General features: G+C 40.8%; 1 protein-coding gene across 5 annotated transcripts in view; it reads right to left on the reverse strand.

Annotated features, from left to right (window-relative positions):
* The window catches only part of LOC133568224 (VPS9 domain-containing protein 1-like), a 90834-nt gene that overhangs the window by 20838 nt on the left and 52406 nt on the right, over positions 1-17590 (reverse strand). For all 5 annotated transcript variants that reach the window (XM_061920019.1, XM_061920020.1, XM_061920021.1 and 2 more), the window contains exons 11-14: positions 12166-12507; positions 11968-12097; positions 9075-9280; positions 6903-6987 (exon numbers count right to left, since the gene is read on the reverse strand). In XM_061920019.1, coding sequence (XP_061776003.1) covers positions 6903-6987; positions 9075-9280; positions 11968-12097; positions 12166-12507 — 763 coding nt within the window. The remainder of the gene's footprint in view (positions 1-6902; positions 6988-9074; positions 9281-11967; positions 12098-12165; positions 12508-17590) is intronic.

The raw sequence follows: 17590 nt of genomic DNA on the forward strand, positions 1-17590 counted from the left end.
GACTGAAAATTATAGCGTTTTCTTTCACTCTTTAAGCAACGTGGAGGATAAAATGCAAGCCTGAGATGATGAGAGTGTGATAGCGTTCTCCCCATGTCTCTGTAGTGACTATTTGTTTATTAGGACTCACACGCAAGCATAACAGTTTGCTTGCAGGGTTTGCGTGAGAAGAAATACTGCTGGTCCTCCACTGACCCCAAATCGTACAATAACATATTCTGATTGAGCAGGTTCCCTGAGGTTTGGGCAAGCTAACACAACACTCACAATTGCCTATTGTCTCCAATTACAAACCCTGTTTCCATATGAGTTGGGAAATTGTGTTAGATGGAAATATAAACGGAATACAATTATTTGCTAATCATTTTCAACCCATATGCAGTTGAATATGCTACAAAGACAAAATATTTGATGTTCAAACTGATAAACATTTTTTTTTTGTTGCAAATAATCATTAACTTTAGAATTTGATGCCAGCAATATGTGACAAAGAAGTTGGGAAAGGTGGCAATAAATACTGATAAAGTTGAGGAATGCTCATCAAACACTTATGTGGAACATCCTACAGGTGTCCAGGCTAATTGGGAAAAGGTGGGTGCCATGATTGGGTATAAAAACAGCTTCCCAAAAAATGCTCAGTCTTTCATGAGAAAGGATGAGGCGAGGTACACCCCTTTGTCCACAACTGCGTGAGCAAATAGTCAAACAGTTTAAGAACAACGTTTCTCAAAGTGCAATTGCAAGAAATTTAGGGATTTCAACGTCTACGGTCCATAATATCATCAAAAGGTTCAGAGAATCTGGAGAAATCACTCCACGTAAGCGGCATGGCCGGAAACCAACATTGAATGACCGTGACATTCGAGCCCTCAGACGGCACTGTATCAAAACCCGACAACAATCTCTAAAGGATATCACCACATTGGCTCAGGAACCTTTCAGAAAACCACTGTCACTAAATATAGTTTGTCGCTACATCTGTGAGTGCAAGTTAAAGCTCTACTATGCAAAGCGAAAGCCACTTATCAACAACATCCAGAAACGCAGCCGGCTTCTCTGGGCCCAAGATCATATAAGATGGACTGATGCAAAGTGGAAAAGTGTTCTGTGGTCTGACGAGTCGACATTTCAATTTTTGGGGGGGAAATATTCTACATCGTGTCATCCGGACCAAAGGGGAAGCGAACCATCCAGACTGTTATCGACGCAAAGTTCAAAAGCCAGCATCTGGGATGGTATGGGGGTGCATTAGTGCCAAAGGCATGGGTAACTTACACATCTGTGAAGGCACCATTAATACTGAAGGGTACATACAGGTTTTGGAACAACATATGCTGCCATATAAGCGCCGTCTTTTTCATGGACGCCCCTGCTTATTTCAGCAAGACAATGCCAAGCCACATTCAGCACGTGTTACAACAGCGTGGCTTCGTAACAAAAGAGTGCGGGTACTTTCCTGGCCCGCCTGCAGTCCAGACCTGTCTACCATCGAAAATGTGTGGCGCATTATGAAGCGTAAAATACGACAGCGGAGACCCCAGACTGTTGAACGACTGAAGCGCTACATAAAACAAGAATGGAAAAAAATTCCACTTTCAAAGCTTCAACAATTAGCTTCCTCAGTGCCCAAACGTTTATTAAATGTTGTTAAAAGAAAAGGTGATGTAACACAGTGGTAAACATGCCCCAATTCCCAACTACTTTGGCACGTGTTGCAGCCATAAAATTATAATTTAATAAATGTTTGCAAAAAAAAAAGTTTAAGAGTTTGAACATCAAATATCTTGTCTTTGTAGTGCATTCAAATGAATATGGGTTGAAAATGATTTGCAAATCATTGTATTCCGTTTATATTTACATCTAACACAATTTCCCAACTCATATGGAAACAGGGTTTGTAATTACATTCTAACATCACATACTGGGGATCAGTCCTAATAAACCATTGAGGCTACTTTTTAGCCCTATCCTCACATTTTGCGCGTTCCTGTGAGGGTAGTGGTTTGCCGATGACTCTTTGCATGTAGGGGTAGTGGGCATAAAGAGGGGTGGGGGGTATGAATCCAGCCCTTCGGAGTGATGCATTTCAGATGCCGACTCACTCGGGTAAAGGCAGAGAAAATTCCACAATTTCTGTATAAGTTAATTAGACTTAGTCAAATTTTATTGATCCGCAAGGGAAAGTGTTCTGCACAGTATCTCAGTTACAAAGGATGGAAGGGATAATGAAGGTATAAAGTAGAATAAAAATGTACACTAATATCAATATAAAATATAACATCCAATGGCGCAAAAAAGTATTTAGTCAGCCACCGATTGTGCAAGTTCTCCCACTTAAAATGATGACAGAGGTCTGTAATTTTCATCATAGGTACACTTCAACTGTGAGAAACAGAATGTGAAAAAAAATCCAGGAATTCACATTGTAGGAATTTTAAAGAATTTATTTGTAATTTATGGTGAAAAATAAGTATTTGGTCAACCATTCAAAGCTCTCACTGATGGAAGGAGGTTTTGGCTCAAAATCTCACGATACATGGCCCCATTCATTCTTTCCTTAACACGGATCAACCATGCTTCACAGCAGGTGTGGTGTTCTTGGGATGCAACTCAGTATTATTCCTCCTCCAAACACGACAATTTGAGTTTATACCAAAGTGGATACATGGATGATACAGCAGAGGATTGGGAGAATGTCATGTGGTCAGATGAAACCAAAAGAGAACTATTTGGTATAAACTCAACTTGTCGTGTTTGGAGGAAGAAGAATACTGAGTTGCATCCCAAGAACACCACACCTACTGTGAAGCATGGGGGTGGAAACATCATGCTTTGGGGCTGTTTTTCTGCTAAGGGGACAGGATGATTGATCGTGTTAAGGAAAGAATGAATGGGGCCATGTATCGTGAGATTTTGAGCCAAAACCTCCTTCCATCAGTGAAAGCTTTGAATGGTTGACCAAATCCTTTTTTTCCACCAGAATTTACAAATAAATTCTTTAAAATTCCTACAATGTGAATTCCTGGATTTTTTTTCACATTCTGTCTCTCACAGTTGAAGTGTACTTATGATGACAATTACACACCTCTGTAATCATTTTAAGTGGGAGAACTTGCACAATCGGTGGCTGACTAAATACTTTTTTTGCCCAACTGAATGAACTTGATGTGCCATCCCATTCCTAACCCATAGGGTTCAATATGATTTTTGGTCCAACTTTTACAGCTATTACAGCTTCAACTCTTCTGGGAAGGCTGTCCACAAGGTTGCGGAGTGTGTTTATAGGAATTTTCGACCATTCTTCCAAAAGCGCATTGGTGAGGTCACACGCTGGTGTTGGTCGAGAAGGCCTGGCTCTCAGTCTCTGTTCTAATTCATCCCAAAGGTGTTCTATCGGGTTCAGGGCAGGACTCTGCAGGCCAGTCAAGTTCATCCACATCCATAAAACTGTGTGGAGGGTTTATGGACCTTGCTTTGTGCACTGGTGCACAGTCTGAAACTGCTCTGTGACATGCGTTGTTGACCTCTTGGCCAGGTGACCCTTGTGAAAGAGATTTAGATCTCGATGGGTTTCTTATGTGGTTAAATAAAAGTTGTATGTAAGGTGGGCAAACTTCCCCAAAAGCTCCTGGTTTTTCAGAATGAGTATAATGAGCAAAAAAAGCACAATTTAAAGATGTTTCAGTGTTTAAAGAATTGAAAAATAGTTTACATAAATACATACCCCATTCATCCAAATGAATCACTGTCTGTTTCAGGCACTATGTTATTTAGTCACTACAGTAATTACAACTTGTGTTCACATCCACAGGAACCACATGGGTTAGCCAACTCTATACAGTAGTTCCAACGTTACTAATGTTCACTTCACAACCACAGATGGTTCATCTAGTCATTTACATTATTTACACAATACTTTGGTTCATTTACACATTACTTTGGCATTTTTGCGTTGATGGCTCTGACATGAACCTTCCTGGAAAATTTCTGAGCAGCTTGCATTTTCCTTTTGGTTTCTGCTTTTGTGGATTCTGCTTGGATTTTACAGCCAATTTCTGTCTCCGTCTCCCCCGCCACTTCTAACTGCTCCAAATGCAAAAAATATAAAGAGACCAAACAATATTTATTCTATTAGCTAACTTAATTTATCTGAATAGCCATTTGTGATTTATAGCATGAAATAACAAATATCTTGCAGTCATGTTTATGTTTCAAAATGGGTCAAATATTTAAAGTCAAAATATAAACAGTAGAAATAATGGACAAAATGTCAGCTACTGTCTTGTTCTGAAACACCAATGAAAATTAAATTGAGCATTTAGTTCTTAAATGTATATTCCACGTCTTCCATGTCGAGAGCAGTTTTGATTTGGGCTCACATGGTAAACGACTAAAATGAATGTTTTGGGCATTGTTTTATCCAGACGCATACATTTGTCCCAATGTGGCAAAGTAGAAAAACCTAAGGAAGAGAATCCGTCTGAGGGATCGAAGGTCACGGTCATTCAATGTTGGTGTCCGGCCATGCCGCTTACGTGGAGTGATTTCTCCAGATTATCTGAACTTTTTGATGATATCATGGACCGTATATGTTGAAATCCCTAAATTTCTTGCAATTGCACTTTGAGAAACATTGTTCTTAAACTGTTTGACTATTTGCTCGCGCAGTTGTGGAAAAAGGGGTGTACCTCGCCCCATCCTTTCTTGTAAAAGACCGAGCATTTTTTGGGAAGCTGTTTTTATACCCAATCATGGCACCCACCTGTTCCCAATTAGCCTGCACACCTGTGGGATAATAAATGGGTAAATGGGTTGTACTTGTATAGCGCTTTTCTACCTTCAAGGTACTCAAAGCGCTTTGACACTACTTCCACATTTACCCATTCACACACACATTCACACACTGATGGAGGGAGCTGCCATGCAAGGCGCCAACCAGCACCCATCAGGAGCAAGGGCGAAGTGTCTTGCTCAGGACACAACGGACGTGACGAAGTTGGTACTAGGTGGGATTTGAACCAGGGACCCTCGGGTTGCGCACAGCCACTCTTCCACTGCGCCGTTCCAAAGAAGTGTTTGATGAGCATTCCACAACTTTATCAGTATTTATTGCCACCTTTCCCAACTTCTTTGTCACGTGTTGCTGGCATCAAATTCCAAAATTAATGATTATTTGCAAAAAAAAAAAAGTTTATCAGTTTGAACATCAAATATGTTGTCTTTGTAGCATATTCAACTGAATATGGGTTGAAAATGATTAGCAAATCATTGTATTCCGTTTATATTTACATCTTACACAATTTCCCAACGCATATAGAAACAGTGTTTGTAAATCACCCACTTGAATATTCCCTCTTCTCTTCTCTGAATTTCTCGTCGTCTTTTGGGATGTGCGTGTCTGTTGCGATTTTCCATCCTGGTTCGATGACCCACCCTATCTTACCTGTGATTGACCTGTCTGTAATATTTTGCCTTAATCTTAACCAATCGTAACTCATCATAGTACACCAACCAACCACAATTGATGTGTCCCGTATGTTTTGTCCCCTGCCCGTAGAGTTGCTTCGCTACGTAGCTTAGATTTTTAAGTTAATAATTTTTTATGGAAAACCGTAGTTTTTATCACTGGATTATCAAAAACCGAACTCATTACAGGAAAACCGTAGTTGTTGGCAGGTATGGCAAAGAGACGGATCATGATTTTAACACAGATTGTAAGTCGGAAAAAAACAGAACATAATATTGTATATTTTTACAGCGATAAAGACGGATTTCCGACTGTAGACAGAAAAATCACAATGCCTGATGTCTTCAATGTATGAAAAAAATTATGAGGTCATGAGGTCTCATACATGGTCGACCGCTTTTGACAACATGCACTTTGAGCTCCAAAAGGGTTAAGATCCTTTATTATGCTGTATTTTATACTGTATGTTTATTGCCAAAGTCACAAGTAAATGTGCAAGTTACTGGTGCAGATAGTTTTTGTTCTAGCAATGTTGACAACTTATAAACTTATAAAGGTTCCGCTGTAAACTCTTAGAGGTAACATATTTCTTCATTCCATTGTATCAGTGGCAGTAGTATTTCTTACTACGTCGACGGAATTTGGTCAGTACGGAATTCAGTACCCATCCCTACCTGGCAGTTTTATGTGTTGCATTAACTCATCAAATTCTTAAAATGTAGTTTTCAGTTTACTAACTTGATCAACTGTCCTATGAAATCTCAAACAACTACTGGCACTCAGAGAGAGATTTGTGTTCATTGTTCACTTGATAAAATATAGATGCCCATGCTCCCAGAGATGAACACAAGAGGAGCAGTCCACTGTGCTCAATCGTTTGCCAATGTTTCAAATACGTTGAAAGGAAGACAATTGAAATTGCCTATGCAGAAATGTGTGTTCTACATCATGACCCACTGAGTCTTTGTCTGACACTGAGTGCTTTATCCTGAATTCCACAAACCCTCTCTCTCCCTCGCTTAGGCTTCTTGTTGGGTCCTGGGTCAGTTCCAAAACTAGACAGGACGACCCAGTTTCAGGCCTGGACAGTAAGGGGCACTCTGTAGGGGGATAAAAAGCTTTGGACAACCCCTGCTGTGCCACATCTAACTGGTCAATGATTAGACCTGACAGAGAAACCTTTACAGCCCTGCTCTATAAATTATGTTCACACTTAACTTTAGGGGAGTCACGGCATCAAAGAAAGCTCTCATTTTAAAAAGAAGCTTCACCATTCTCAGAAAATCTGTTTTGCTTTCAAAAAGTGAATCTTCAAGTGCACTACAGTGGTCTTTAGAAGACAAGCCTTAATTCTTGCTTAACATTTTCACAAAAAAAGGCTTAATACTTTTTCCCCACATGACTGCTGTAATAAAAGAACTGATTATTTACTTACATGGCAGCTGTACTGGGTGCTGAATCCACCTCGTGAAGGCCTCTGTAGTCTTCAGCACAAGCGCAGATCAGGCGTAATGTCCTCACTGTAATAGAAGGAAAAACTAAATCAATACAAGTAGGAACTAGGGATGTAACGATGTGGTAGATAGTGCGATATTGCAGTTTCAATCCTCACATTAATGCCCTGCCATGTGTTGGTATCGAACGAAAACTTGGTTAGTAGTGTTTTCTGGCGCTTTTGCATTGAGCGGTGTCAAACTATGTTATATCTCCCAAAATACTTTGCGCCGTGCGGATTTGGTTGGGGAAAATGGGTTCGATGATGCCATAAAGAGGAGAAAAAGAGGACGAATTCAAGAGAGGTGTGTTCGTAGTAGAGGGATTTTTTTAATTGAAAATTTTTGAAAATGTCGTCAAAATCTGTCCATAACTGTATAAGTCAGTGGTTCTCAAATGGGGGTACGCGTACCCCTGGGGGTACTTGAAGGTATGCCAGGGGGTACGTGAGATTTTTTTTAAAAATTCTAAAAATAGCAACAATTCAAAAATCCTTTATAAATATATTTATTGAATAATACTTTAACAAAATATGAATGTAAGTTCATAAACTGTGAAAAGAAATGCAACAATGCAATACTTAGTGTTGACAGCAGGATTTTTTTGTGGACATGTTCCATAAATATTGATGTTAAAGATTTCTTTTTTTGTGAAGAAATGTTTAGAATTAAGTTCATGAATCCAGATGGATCTCTATTACAATCCCCAAAGAGGGCACTTTAAGTTGATGATTACTTCTGTGTAGAAATCTTTATTTATAATTGAATCACTTGTTTATTTTTCAACAAGTTTTTAGTTATTTTTATACCTTTTTTTCCAAGTAGTTCAAGAAAGACCACTACAAATGAGCAATATTTTGCACTGTTATACAATTTAATAAATCAAAAACTGATGACATAGTGCTGTATTTTACTTCTTTATCTCTGTTTTTCAACCAAAAATGCTTTGCTCTGATTAGGGGGTACTTGAATTATAAAAATGTTCACAGGGGGTACATCACTGAAAAAAGGTTGAGAACCACTGGTTTAAGTTATGTTGCTAACAAATAGACAAACAAACCCTGGCAAAAACAGAACCTCTTTGGTGGCGGTAATAAAATCTGCATACTGCATACTTTCATCTCCACAGTGCAGTTTATACCTTAACCCAGGGGTAGGGAACCAATGGGTCTAGAGCCAGATGCGGCTCTTTTGATGACTGCATCCGGCTCTCAGATAAATCTTAGCTGACATTGCTTAACACGATAAGTAATTAATAATTCCGCTGGTAATCACAGTGTTAAAAATAACCTTCAAATTATAAAACATTCTCATGCATTTTAATCCAACCATCCGTTTTCTATCGCACCTGCTCAAGAGTTCGCATTAATGGTAAGAAGTATTATACTTATTATTGGTTAACTTTTAGAATAACAATTTTATTAAAAATAATAAGAAACTTACTATACTCTAAAAATGTTGGTCTTACTTAAAAATGCACGCATTTAGTTGTATTCAGTGTTAAAAAATATTATATGGCTCCCACGGAAATACATTTTGAAATATTTGGCTTTCATAGCTCTCTCAGCCAAAAAGGTTCCCGACCCTTGCCTTAACCCCTGCAATGATCGAGAGAATACTATGCTTTGTACTCAAATGTAATGACTTTTTCAATCTAGCAGATTGCGCTATTTTGAAACACCTATACAGTATCAATGTGGAAACAATACAGCCAGTTCTTGTGCCACAAAGACTGAGCATGAGTCAACATAGTTTTCATTATTACACAAGCTAAAAACTACGTGTTGTGATATAAATGTTTGTCCGCGCTATAAAAATGGGACCCATTACCTCCCTGCTTGGCACTCAGCATCAAGGGTTGGAATTGGTGGTTAAATGACCAAAAATGATTCCCGGGCGCGGCCATCGCTGCTGCCCACTGCTCCCCTCACCTCCCAGGGGGTGAACAAGGGGATGGGTCAAACGCAGAGGACAAATTTCACCACACGTAGTGTTCATTGGTGCTTTAACTTTAATTAGACACTGTGCTTGAGTAGCTAGACTTGCCTGCGGGTACTCACCCATTACCTGAGCTATTTGTATTTCTACGGAATAAATATTTAAAAAAAACTTACCAATACATTCCAACTTTCTTTGAGGGCAGAAGTCTTTTGTAAGAAGCTTCAGCTCTTGAACAGCACACTCATAAGGGTAAGAACCTTTCAGTGTGTGAGGGTCCAGGGGGAACAGTGACAAGGGCACACCAAAATCGAGAGGCGAAACATCCTGAAAGAGTTTCATTCGAATCTCACATGAGAGTTCTCTTTCCCTGTGGACCTTCCTGAAAGAAAAAGTAAATCAAAAATAAACGTGAACAAAAAAAATGAAACATGACAAAAGTCGGTACAGTATATATCCATCCATCCATAATTTATAACCATGTCCACATTAGAGTCACAGGTAAGCTGGAGCCTATCCCAGCTGACTTTGGGTAAGAAGTGGAGTACACTCTGGACTGGTCACCAGCCATTCAAAGGATACAATTATACAAACAACCATTCGACTCATTCAAACGCTTTAGAGTCTCTAATTGATCTATTGTGCATATTTTTGGAATGTGCGAGGAAGTCAGAGTACACGGCGAAAACCAACTCACTCCACAGCCAACAGGCAAACTCCACATAGAGACGATGGTTGAATCCTCAATCTCCTGACTGTGCGATGAAAAAAAAAATATTTGGGCAAGTTGGATTAATTTAAAAATCATAACCAGCCAGCAGGATGTACAGTAGTTTGCCCGTAGCTCAATTATATCATATAGAAATAATTATTCATATATTAGTTACACCTAAGCTTTTTTGAAATTGCAAGTTTAGAATGAGTTTTTCTCCTTCAAATAATCTGGAATGTATACATATTGTATGTAAAGGTATTTTTTGCCACTGTGATACATTCAAAAAAAGAGAGTTCACGCCATCTACTGGTCTTTGAAAGAGCTGGTGCGCTGTCCTCCATGTACTAATTACTTTCAACATCTAAAGTTCAGGTCAGTAATGCATAAGTACCGATAAATTAAGTCACTGATGAAGACAAAAGAAAGAAAAAAACAACATTTGCATACAGCCAAAGTAACATTTTTATTTATTTGCTAAGTTGAAACAAAAAAAAAGTCCAAAAAATGCAATGGGCAACATTCTTAGCCCCTTAAAAATTAGTAGTCAATGATATAGTCTTTCTGATTAAAAAAGTGGAATGGACATTTATAAAAGTGAAAAAAAAAGAACAATAGTGTCACAGTGGCTTAAACTTGCATCGCATCTCATAAGCTTGACAACACACTGTGTCCAATATTTTCACAAAGACAAAATAAGTCATATTTCTGGTTCGTTTAATAGTTAAAACAAATTTACATTATTGCAATCAGTTGATAAAACACTGTCCTTTACAATTATAAAAGCTTTTTACAAAAATCTACTACCGTGCTTGCATGTCAGCAGACTGGGGTAGATCCTGCTGAAATCCTATGTATTGAATGAATAGAGAATTATTTTAAATCGGGAAAAAAAAAATTGTTTCTGAATCGAAAATCGTGTTGAATTGGAAAAAAAATCGTTTTTGAATCGAATCGTGACCCCAAGAATCGATATTGAATGGAATCGTGGGACACCCAAAGATTCGCAGCCCTAATAGTAACTAGTATATCGTCCAAAAAAGCGCAGATTCCAACCACTGTAAAGTTCAAGACTTACGGTAATTTAAAAACATCACTGCACATAGTAATGGCAGCTACAGTTTCGATCTTAAAGATCTAAAAAAAATATTTGGGAATGTCCGGCGGGCCAAATTGAAAAGCTTAACGGGCCTCATTCAATCCCCGGCCCTTAATTTGCCCAGATCTGATATACATCTATTTAAGCTACAATTAAACCAGTGAGGGTGGCACTGGGAGCAGGTGGGCAAAGTGTCTTGCCCAAGGACAAAATGCCAGTGACTAGGATGGAGGAAGCAGGGATCGAACCTAAACGCTCAAGTTGCTGGTAGTGAGGCTCTACCAACCAAGCCGCACCGCCCCATGTGTAACATTTTTCAAATAGAAATGAAAAGTATTATTTTTTTTAAATGTAATACATTATACATGCTGTGAACTCAAAAGGAAGTAAAATTTCATCAGTCAAAGACAACTACAAGAGAGTCAAGTACAACTGTACACAGTGCAATTTTTCAACCATCGACTATTAGAGTTAACTATTATTTTGCGGAAAATTAAGCAAATCTGCTGATGGTCTGTTAGTTACCTGCAGTTTTAACAGCAGACTTGCTGACTTTGCCACCGCTGCTGGTGGTGATTCACTTCTGTCTCGAGGGGGATCAAAAACACGTCAATCATTCACGTTATCACATGCGGATGTTTATGCTAGTATTTGATGCAAAATCCACTTTGCAAGTTGTCCTGTTGCTTTCATTTCCCGTGAATAATTCTAACCTGTTAATCGAAGTTGTGCATGCCGACACGTATCAAATCAAAAACCTAGGAGCCGGTTCTCAACGACAACCAGTATATATTTTTACTTTTACAAACAAATTGGATAATTTTTTTAAGAAAAAACTTTTGAAAATCATTTTTTAGGCCATCTCCATGCTTATTTGTTACGTGTATATGTCATTTTGAAAAGATTTTATTGAAATATACTAAATAATACATTGCATAGTCGGTTTGAATCGAGAATCGTGTGGAATCGAGAAGCGAATCTGAATCGAAACGTCACCCCAAGAGTTTCACCTCTAATGATAATATATTCTTTGCATGAGCAGATATTATTTAAGTTTAAAACCTGGTGGCTGTGGATCCATAGGGGGAATCCGTGGTGCGGTTACTTGGAACACAAGCCGTGGTCTAATCACCCCCATTAAGTGCTGTCAAACTGACATGGTTGACCCAGGAAGAGTTCATTCCAACGCGAATAATTTCAAAAGCAGCCACCAATGCGAGACAAACGGCAGTTTCGAGAGTTAAGAGAAAGCAATTACCTGAAAAGAGCAAGCAAGGCACTCCATAGAGGCATAAAAAAGGACTCCTCGATGCTGGCCAGGCACAAGTCCTTATAGCTGGCTGTGTTCAGACACTCAAAGGACAGCAAACAAAGTGACAGAAGTTGCTCTAAAATAAAGAGATTGGAATTACTTAGTGTGCCACTTCATATGCTTCCATTCTCTCTTCAAACTCACCAATGGCTATATGTATGTCTTTGACAATTGCTTTCAGGTGTTGTTTTAGCGCCCTCATCTCCAGGTCTGAAAAGGTTTCCTCCTCCAGCACCTGACAAGTGGCCTTATCACCGCTTAGCTCCGGGTCGAAGCAAGAGTCTTTAATGCTGCTGTCCAGCTGATCCCAGTCTATTTCGGAGAGAAACTGCTCTAAATCTTCAAAAGAGTTGTCGAGCTCCTTCGTCATATACGGCCGACGTTCCTTCCCTTCTCCCACATCATCGGTAATGTTTACGTCATGAGATAGTGACGGCGAAAGCAAGGAGTCGCTGGTGAAGTCCTGGTTATTGCTTGTAGTGCTGCCTGATGATGGTTATAACAGATAATGATGCACAAACAATCATCAAAATGTTTTATCCAATTGTTGGTCAATACGAAAGATTGGGGAAAAGCATCTCCATAATGACAAAAATGATTTGTAGTACAAACCCTGTTTCCACATGAGTTGGGAAATTGTGTTAAAGGGGAACATTATCACCAGACTTATGTAAGCGTCAATATATACCTTGATCGTGCAGAAAAAAGACCATATATTTTTTTAACCGATTTCCGAACTCTAAATGGGTGAATTTTGTCGAATTAAACGCCTTTCTGTTTATCGCGCTGGAGGCGATGACGTCAGAACGTGACGTCGCCGAGGTAACACACCCGCCATTTTCATTTTCAACACATTACAAACACCGGGTCTCAGCTCTGTTATTTTCGTTTTTTTTGACTATTTTTTGGAACCTTGGAGACATCATGCCTCGACGGTGTGTTGTCGGAGGGTGTAACAACACTAACAGGGAGGGATTCAAGTTGCACCACTGGCCCGAAGATGCGAAAGTGTCTGACGCCAGACCCCCATTGAATGTGCTGGAGTGTCTCCACATTTTACCGGCGATGCTAAGGCAGACATGGCACAGAGATGTATGGATAACCTGCAGATGCATTTGCAACGATAGTCAACGAAATCACAAAGGTGAGTTTTGTTGATGTTGACTGCCAGCTAATCGATGCTAACATGCTATTTACCGGCGGTGCTAAAGCAGACATGCTACAGAGATGTATGGATAACCTCTAGATGCATTTGCAACTATATTACGTTGCCTTCCACCCACATTTAATGCGAAAAAAACACCAATCGACGGATTTAGGTTGCTCCAGTGTCAAAAGATGCGAAAGTCCTGATCGTTTGGTCCGCACATTTTACCGGCGATGCTAATGCAGCTATTCGGCCATGCTATGGCTATGAATAGCGTCAATAGCTATTCGCTCAATAGCTTCAGTTTCTTCTTCAATACTTTCATACTCCAACCATCTGTTTCAATACATGCGTAATCTGTTGAATCGCTTAAGTCGCTGAAATCCGAGTTTGAATCCGAGCTAATGTCACTATATCTTGCTGTGGTATTCCCATTGTTTGTTTACATTGGCAGCACTGTGTGACATCACAGGGAAATGGATAGTGGTTTCGCAGATAGCGAAAATAAGGCACTTTAAAGCTTTATTTAGGGATATTCCGAGACCGGTAAAATTTAGAAAAAAAATTCAAAAAATACAACAAGCCACTGGGAACTGATTTTTTTTTATTGTTTTTAACCCTTTTGAAATTGTGATAATGTTCCCCTTTAAATGTAAATAGAAACAAAATACAATGATTTGCAACACTCAATAAACGTTTGGGAACTGAGGAAACTAATTATTGAAGCTTTGAAAGTGGAATTCTTTCCCATTGTTGTTTTATGTAGAGTTTCAGTCGTTCAACAGTCCGGGGTGTCTGCTGTCGTATTTTACGCTTCATTATGCGCCTCACATTTTCGATGGGAGACAGGTCTGGACTGCAGGCGGGTCAGGAAAGTACCCACACTCTTTCGTTACAAAGTCACGCTGTTGTAACACGTGCTGAATGTGGCTTGGTATTGTCTTGCTGAAACAAGCAGGGGCGTCCATGAAAAAGACAGCGCTTAGATGGCAGCATATGTTGTTCCAAAACCTGTATGTACCTTTCAGCATTAATGGTGCCTTCACAGATGTGTAAGTTAGTCATGCCTTGGGCACTAATGCACCCCCATACCATCACAGATGCTGGCTTTTGAACTTTGCATCGATAACAGTCTGGATGGTTCGCTTCCCCTTTGTTCCGGATGAAAGATGTCGAATATTTCCAAAAACGATTTGAAATGTGGACTCGTTAGACCGCAGAACACTTTTCCACTTTGCATCAGTCCATCTTAGATGATCTCGGGACCAGAGAAGCCATCGGCGTTTCTGGATGTTGTTGATAAATGGCTTTCGCTTTTGCATAGTAGAACTTTAACTTGCATTTACAGATGTAGCAACGAACTGTATTTCGTGACAATGGTTTTCTGAAGTGTTCTTGAGCTCATGTGGTGATATCCTTTAGAAATTGATGTCGGGTTTTGATACAGTGCCATCTAAGGGATCGAAAGTCTTGGTCATTCAATGTTGGTTTCCGGCCATGCCGCTTACGTGGAGTGATTTTTTTTTCAGATTCTATGAACCTTTTGATGATATTATGGACCGTAGATTCAAGATTCAAGATTCAAGATTCATGATTGTTTATTGTTAAACAGACACAGTTAAACAGTTAAACAGACAGTTTGCCGTACAATGAAAATCTTACTTTGCTAGTCCACCCTTCAACAAGTCACACGGTACTTAGCTAAAAATAAAAATAAAAATGTATATACAAGGCACAGTAAGTACATAACATTATTGCCCATTCTGATTGGCAGTCAACAGTATAAATATGGAGGTGACCTTGGGTCACAGCAGCAGTTAAAGTGTCTTTAGTGATCAATGGTGAAAAGTGTCTACAGTGATGGTTCACAGTTCGGGGGTGGTCTAGGTACCTGTCTTTTGTTCCAAAAGACAAAGTAAAAATGGGGGAGGGGTGGAGGAGCTAGCATTCACAAGTTAGCATTCACAAGCCTGCTGGCCTGTGGGTAGAAACTGTTTGTTAGTCTCGTAGCCCTGGATTTCAGGCTCCTGTATTGTCTGCCTGATGGTAGGAAGCTAAAGAGACTGTGCTGGGGGTGTGTACTGTCCTTTATGATGTTGTGTGCTCTCCTGGTGGCCCTGGTAGAGTACATGTCCTGTAGTGAGGGGAAGGCTGCTCCTTATATGTACTGAGCAGTTTTAATCACTCGCTAGAGTGCCTTCCTGTCCTTAGCAGTGTAGTTTCCAAACCAGACCGTGATTGAGCTGGTAAGGACACTCTCAACCGTACTTCTATAGAAGTTGCTTAGAATTTTGGGTGGCATACCAAATTTTCTCTGTCTTCTTAGGGAGTACAGTTGCTGCTGGGCTTTCTTTATTGTTTGTTGGGTGTTGTGATCCCAGGTGAGGTCCTCGCTAATTTGGGTCCCGAGGAATTTAAAGGTTTTCACCCTGTCCACCTTTGTCCCCCCTATGTACAGAGGTGTGTACTGTGCACTCCTTCTCTGTGGGTCAATAATAATCTCCGTGGTCTTGTCTGTGTTCAAGGAGAGATTATTATCCTGACACCAGGCCACCAGTTCCGCTACCTCCCTTCTCAGCTCCCCCGGTGATCAGTCTGACGACCGTAGTATCATCTGCAAACTTGATGATACCGGTGTTGTTTTGGGAGGCCACACAGTCGTGTGTGAAGAGGGTGTACAGTAGGGGGCTCAGCACGCAACCTTGGGGGGGTCCCTACGCTTAGAACCTTTGTGCCTGATGTCTGGTTGCCGATTCTGACTGACAGGGGCCGGTTTGTGAGAAAGTTCAGGACCCAGTCACAGAAAGTTGGTGTCAGACCAACAGTGAGGAGTTTAGCAGTGAGTTTTTGTGGGATGACCGTGTTAAAAGCAGAGCTGTAGTCAATGAATAATAGCCTGGCATAGGTGTCCTTGCCCTCTAAGTGGGTGAGGGTGGTGTGGATGACGGTGTTGACTGCATCCGCAGTGGACCGGTTCTGCCAGTAGGCAAACTGTAGAGGGTCCAGTGTGTCTGGGATGGTCTTCTTGATGTGTGACATGACTATCCTCTCGAAGCACGTCCTCACTATTGGGGTGAGTGCAACAGGGCGATAGTCATTCAGACAGGTCACAGTATTTTTCTTTGGCAGGGGCACGATGGTGGTGATCTTGAAGCAGGTGGGCACAACAGCTTGTGCTAGTGACAAGTTGTATAAGTCAGCAAGTACGTCAGCCAGCTCTGATGAACACACCCTGAGGGCCTGGCCAGGGATGTTGTCTGGGTCGGCGGCCTTCCGTGGGTTTGTTCTCCTCAGAACTGTACGTACCTCTGCTGTTGTCACAGTGAGTGGTGAGTCCTGCGTGCGCTCCATGGTCAGAACCCCTCTCTGTTGGTTGGTGTTGAGGACCTCGAAGCGGGCGTAGAACTCATTCAGCTCATCTGGCAGTGGTCGTTGGCTGTTTGTGACCCCCCTGCTCCCCTGCTTGTAGTCTGTGATGTGTTGCAGGCCTTGCCACATGTGCCGGGAATCTGTGGTGGAGTAGAATCCCTCCAGCTTTTGTCTTTAGTGTCCCTTGGCCTTGCTGATGGATTTACGCGGGTCATATCTGGCCTTCTTGTAGTCCTCAGACAAACGCAGTGGAGTGGGCATGTAGCTTGGACCGAACATCACAGTTAATCCAGGGTTTTTGGTTTGGGTATATCTTGTATTGTTTTGTGGGAACAATGTTTTCCACACACGTGCTGATGTAGCCAGTTACAATGGAAGCATATTCCTCTATGTCCACAGTACCATCATCCCTCTGAGCAGCAGTTTAGAACATGTCCCAGTCTGTATTCCCAAAGCAGTCCTGAAACGCTAGTTCAGTGTCTTCATTCCACACTTGAAAATAAGAGCACAGCATTCTCTCAGTTCACGCTGGGATGTAATCCTGGTCCTCAGCTCATCCAGTTTGTTGTCGAGCGAGCGCACGTTAGCTAGCAGCAGGCTAGGTAGTGGTGGTCGCGTAGCTCTAGCCTTTAGCCTAGCATGTAGCCCCGCTCGTAGCCCCTTGTTGTTCTTGTTGTTTTGTGGTTAGCGGGGTCTCGTCGTAGAAGAAAGTTGAAGTCCATCAGACAGTAAGTGAGCTCATGGTGAGCTTTTCCGATGTCCAGAAGTGCATCTCTGTTATATCTCACTGTTCCATGCAAAAACTTTGCATTTAGGATGCAAATTAGTACTAAAATAAATAAAAAACGTAAATGTTGTCGGGAGGAGGACACAAAGTCGTCAGCCACGGGGGGCGCCATCATGTAGATGGTGTAATCCCTAAATTTCTTGCAATTGCACTTTGAGAAATGTTGTTCTTAAACTGTTTGACTATTTGCTCACGCAGTTGTGGACAAAGAGGTGTACCTCGCCCCATCCTTTCTTGTGAAACTCTGAGCATTTTTTGGGAGGCTG

Source organism: Nerophis ophidion, linkage group LG14 (genome assembly GCF_033978795.1).
Source record: "Nerophis ophidion isolate RoL-2023_Sa linkage group LG14, RoL_Noph_v1.0, whole genome shotgun sequence".
NCBI classification, from domain to species: domain Eukaryota; kingdom Metazoa; phylum Chordata; class Actinopteri; order Syngnathiformes; family Syngnathidae; genus Nerophis; species Nerophis ophidion.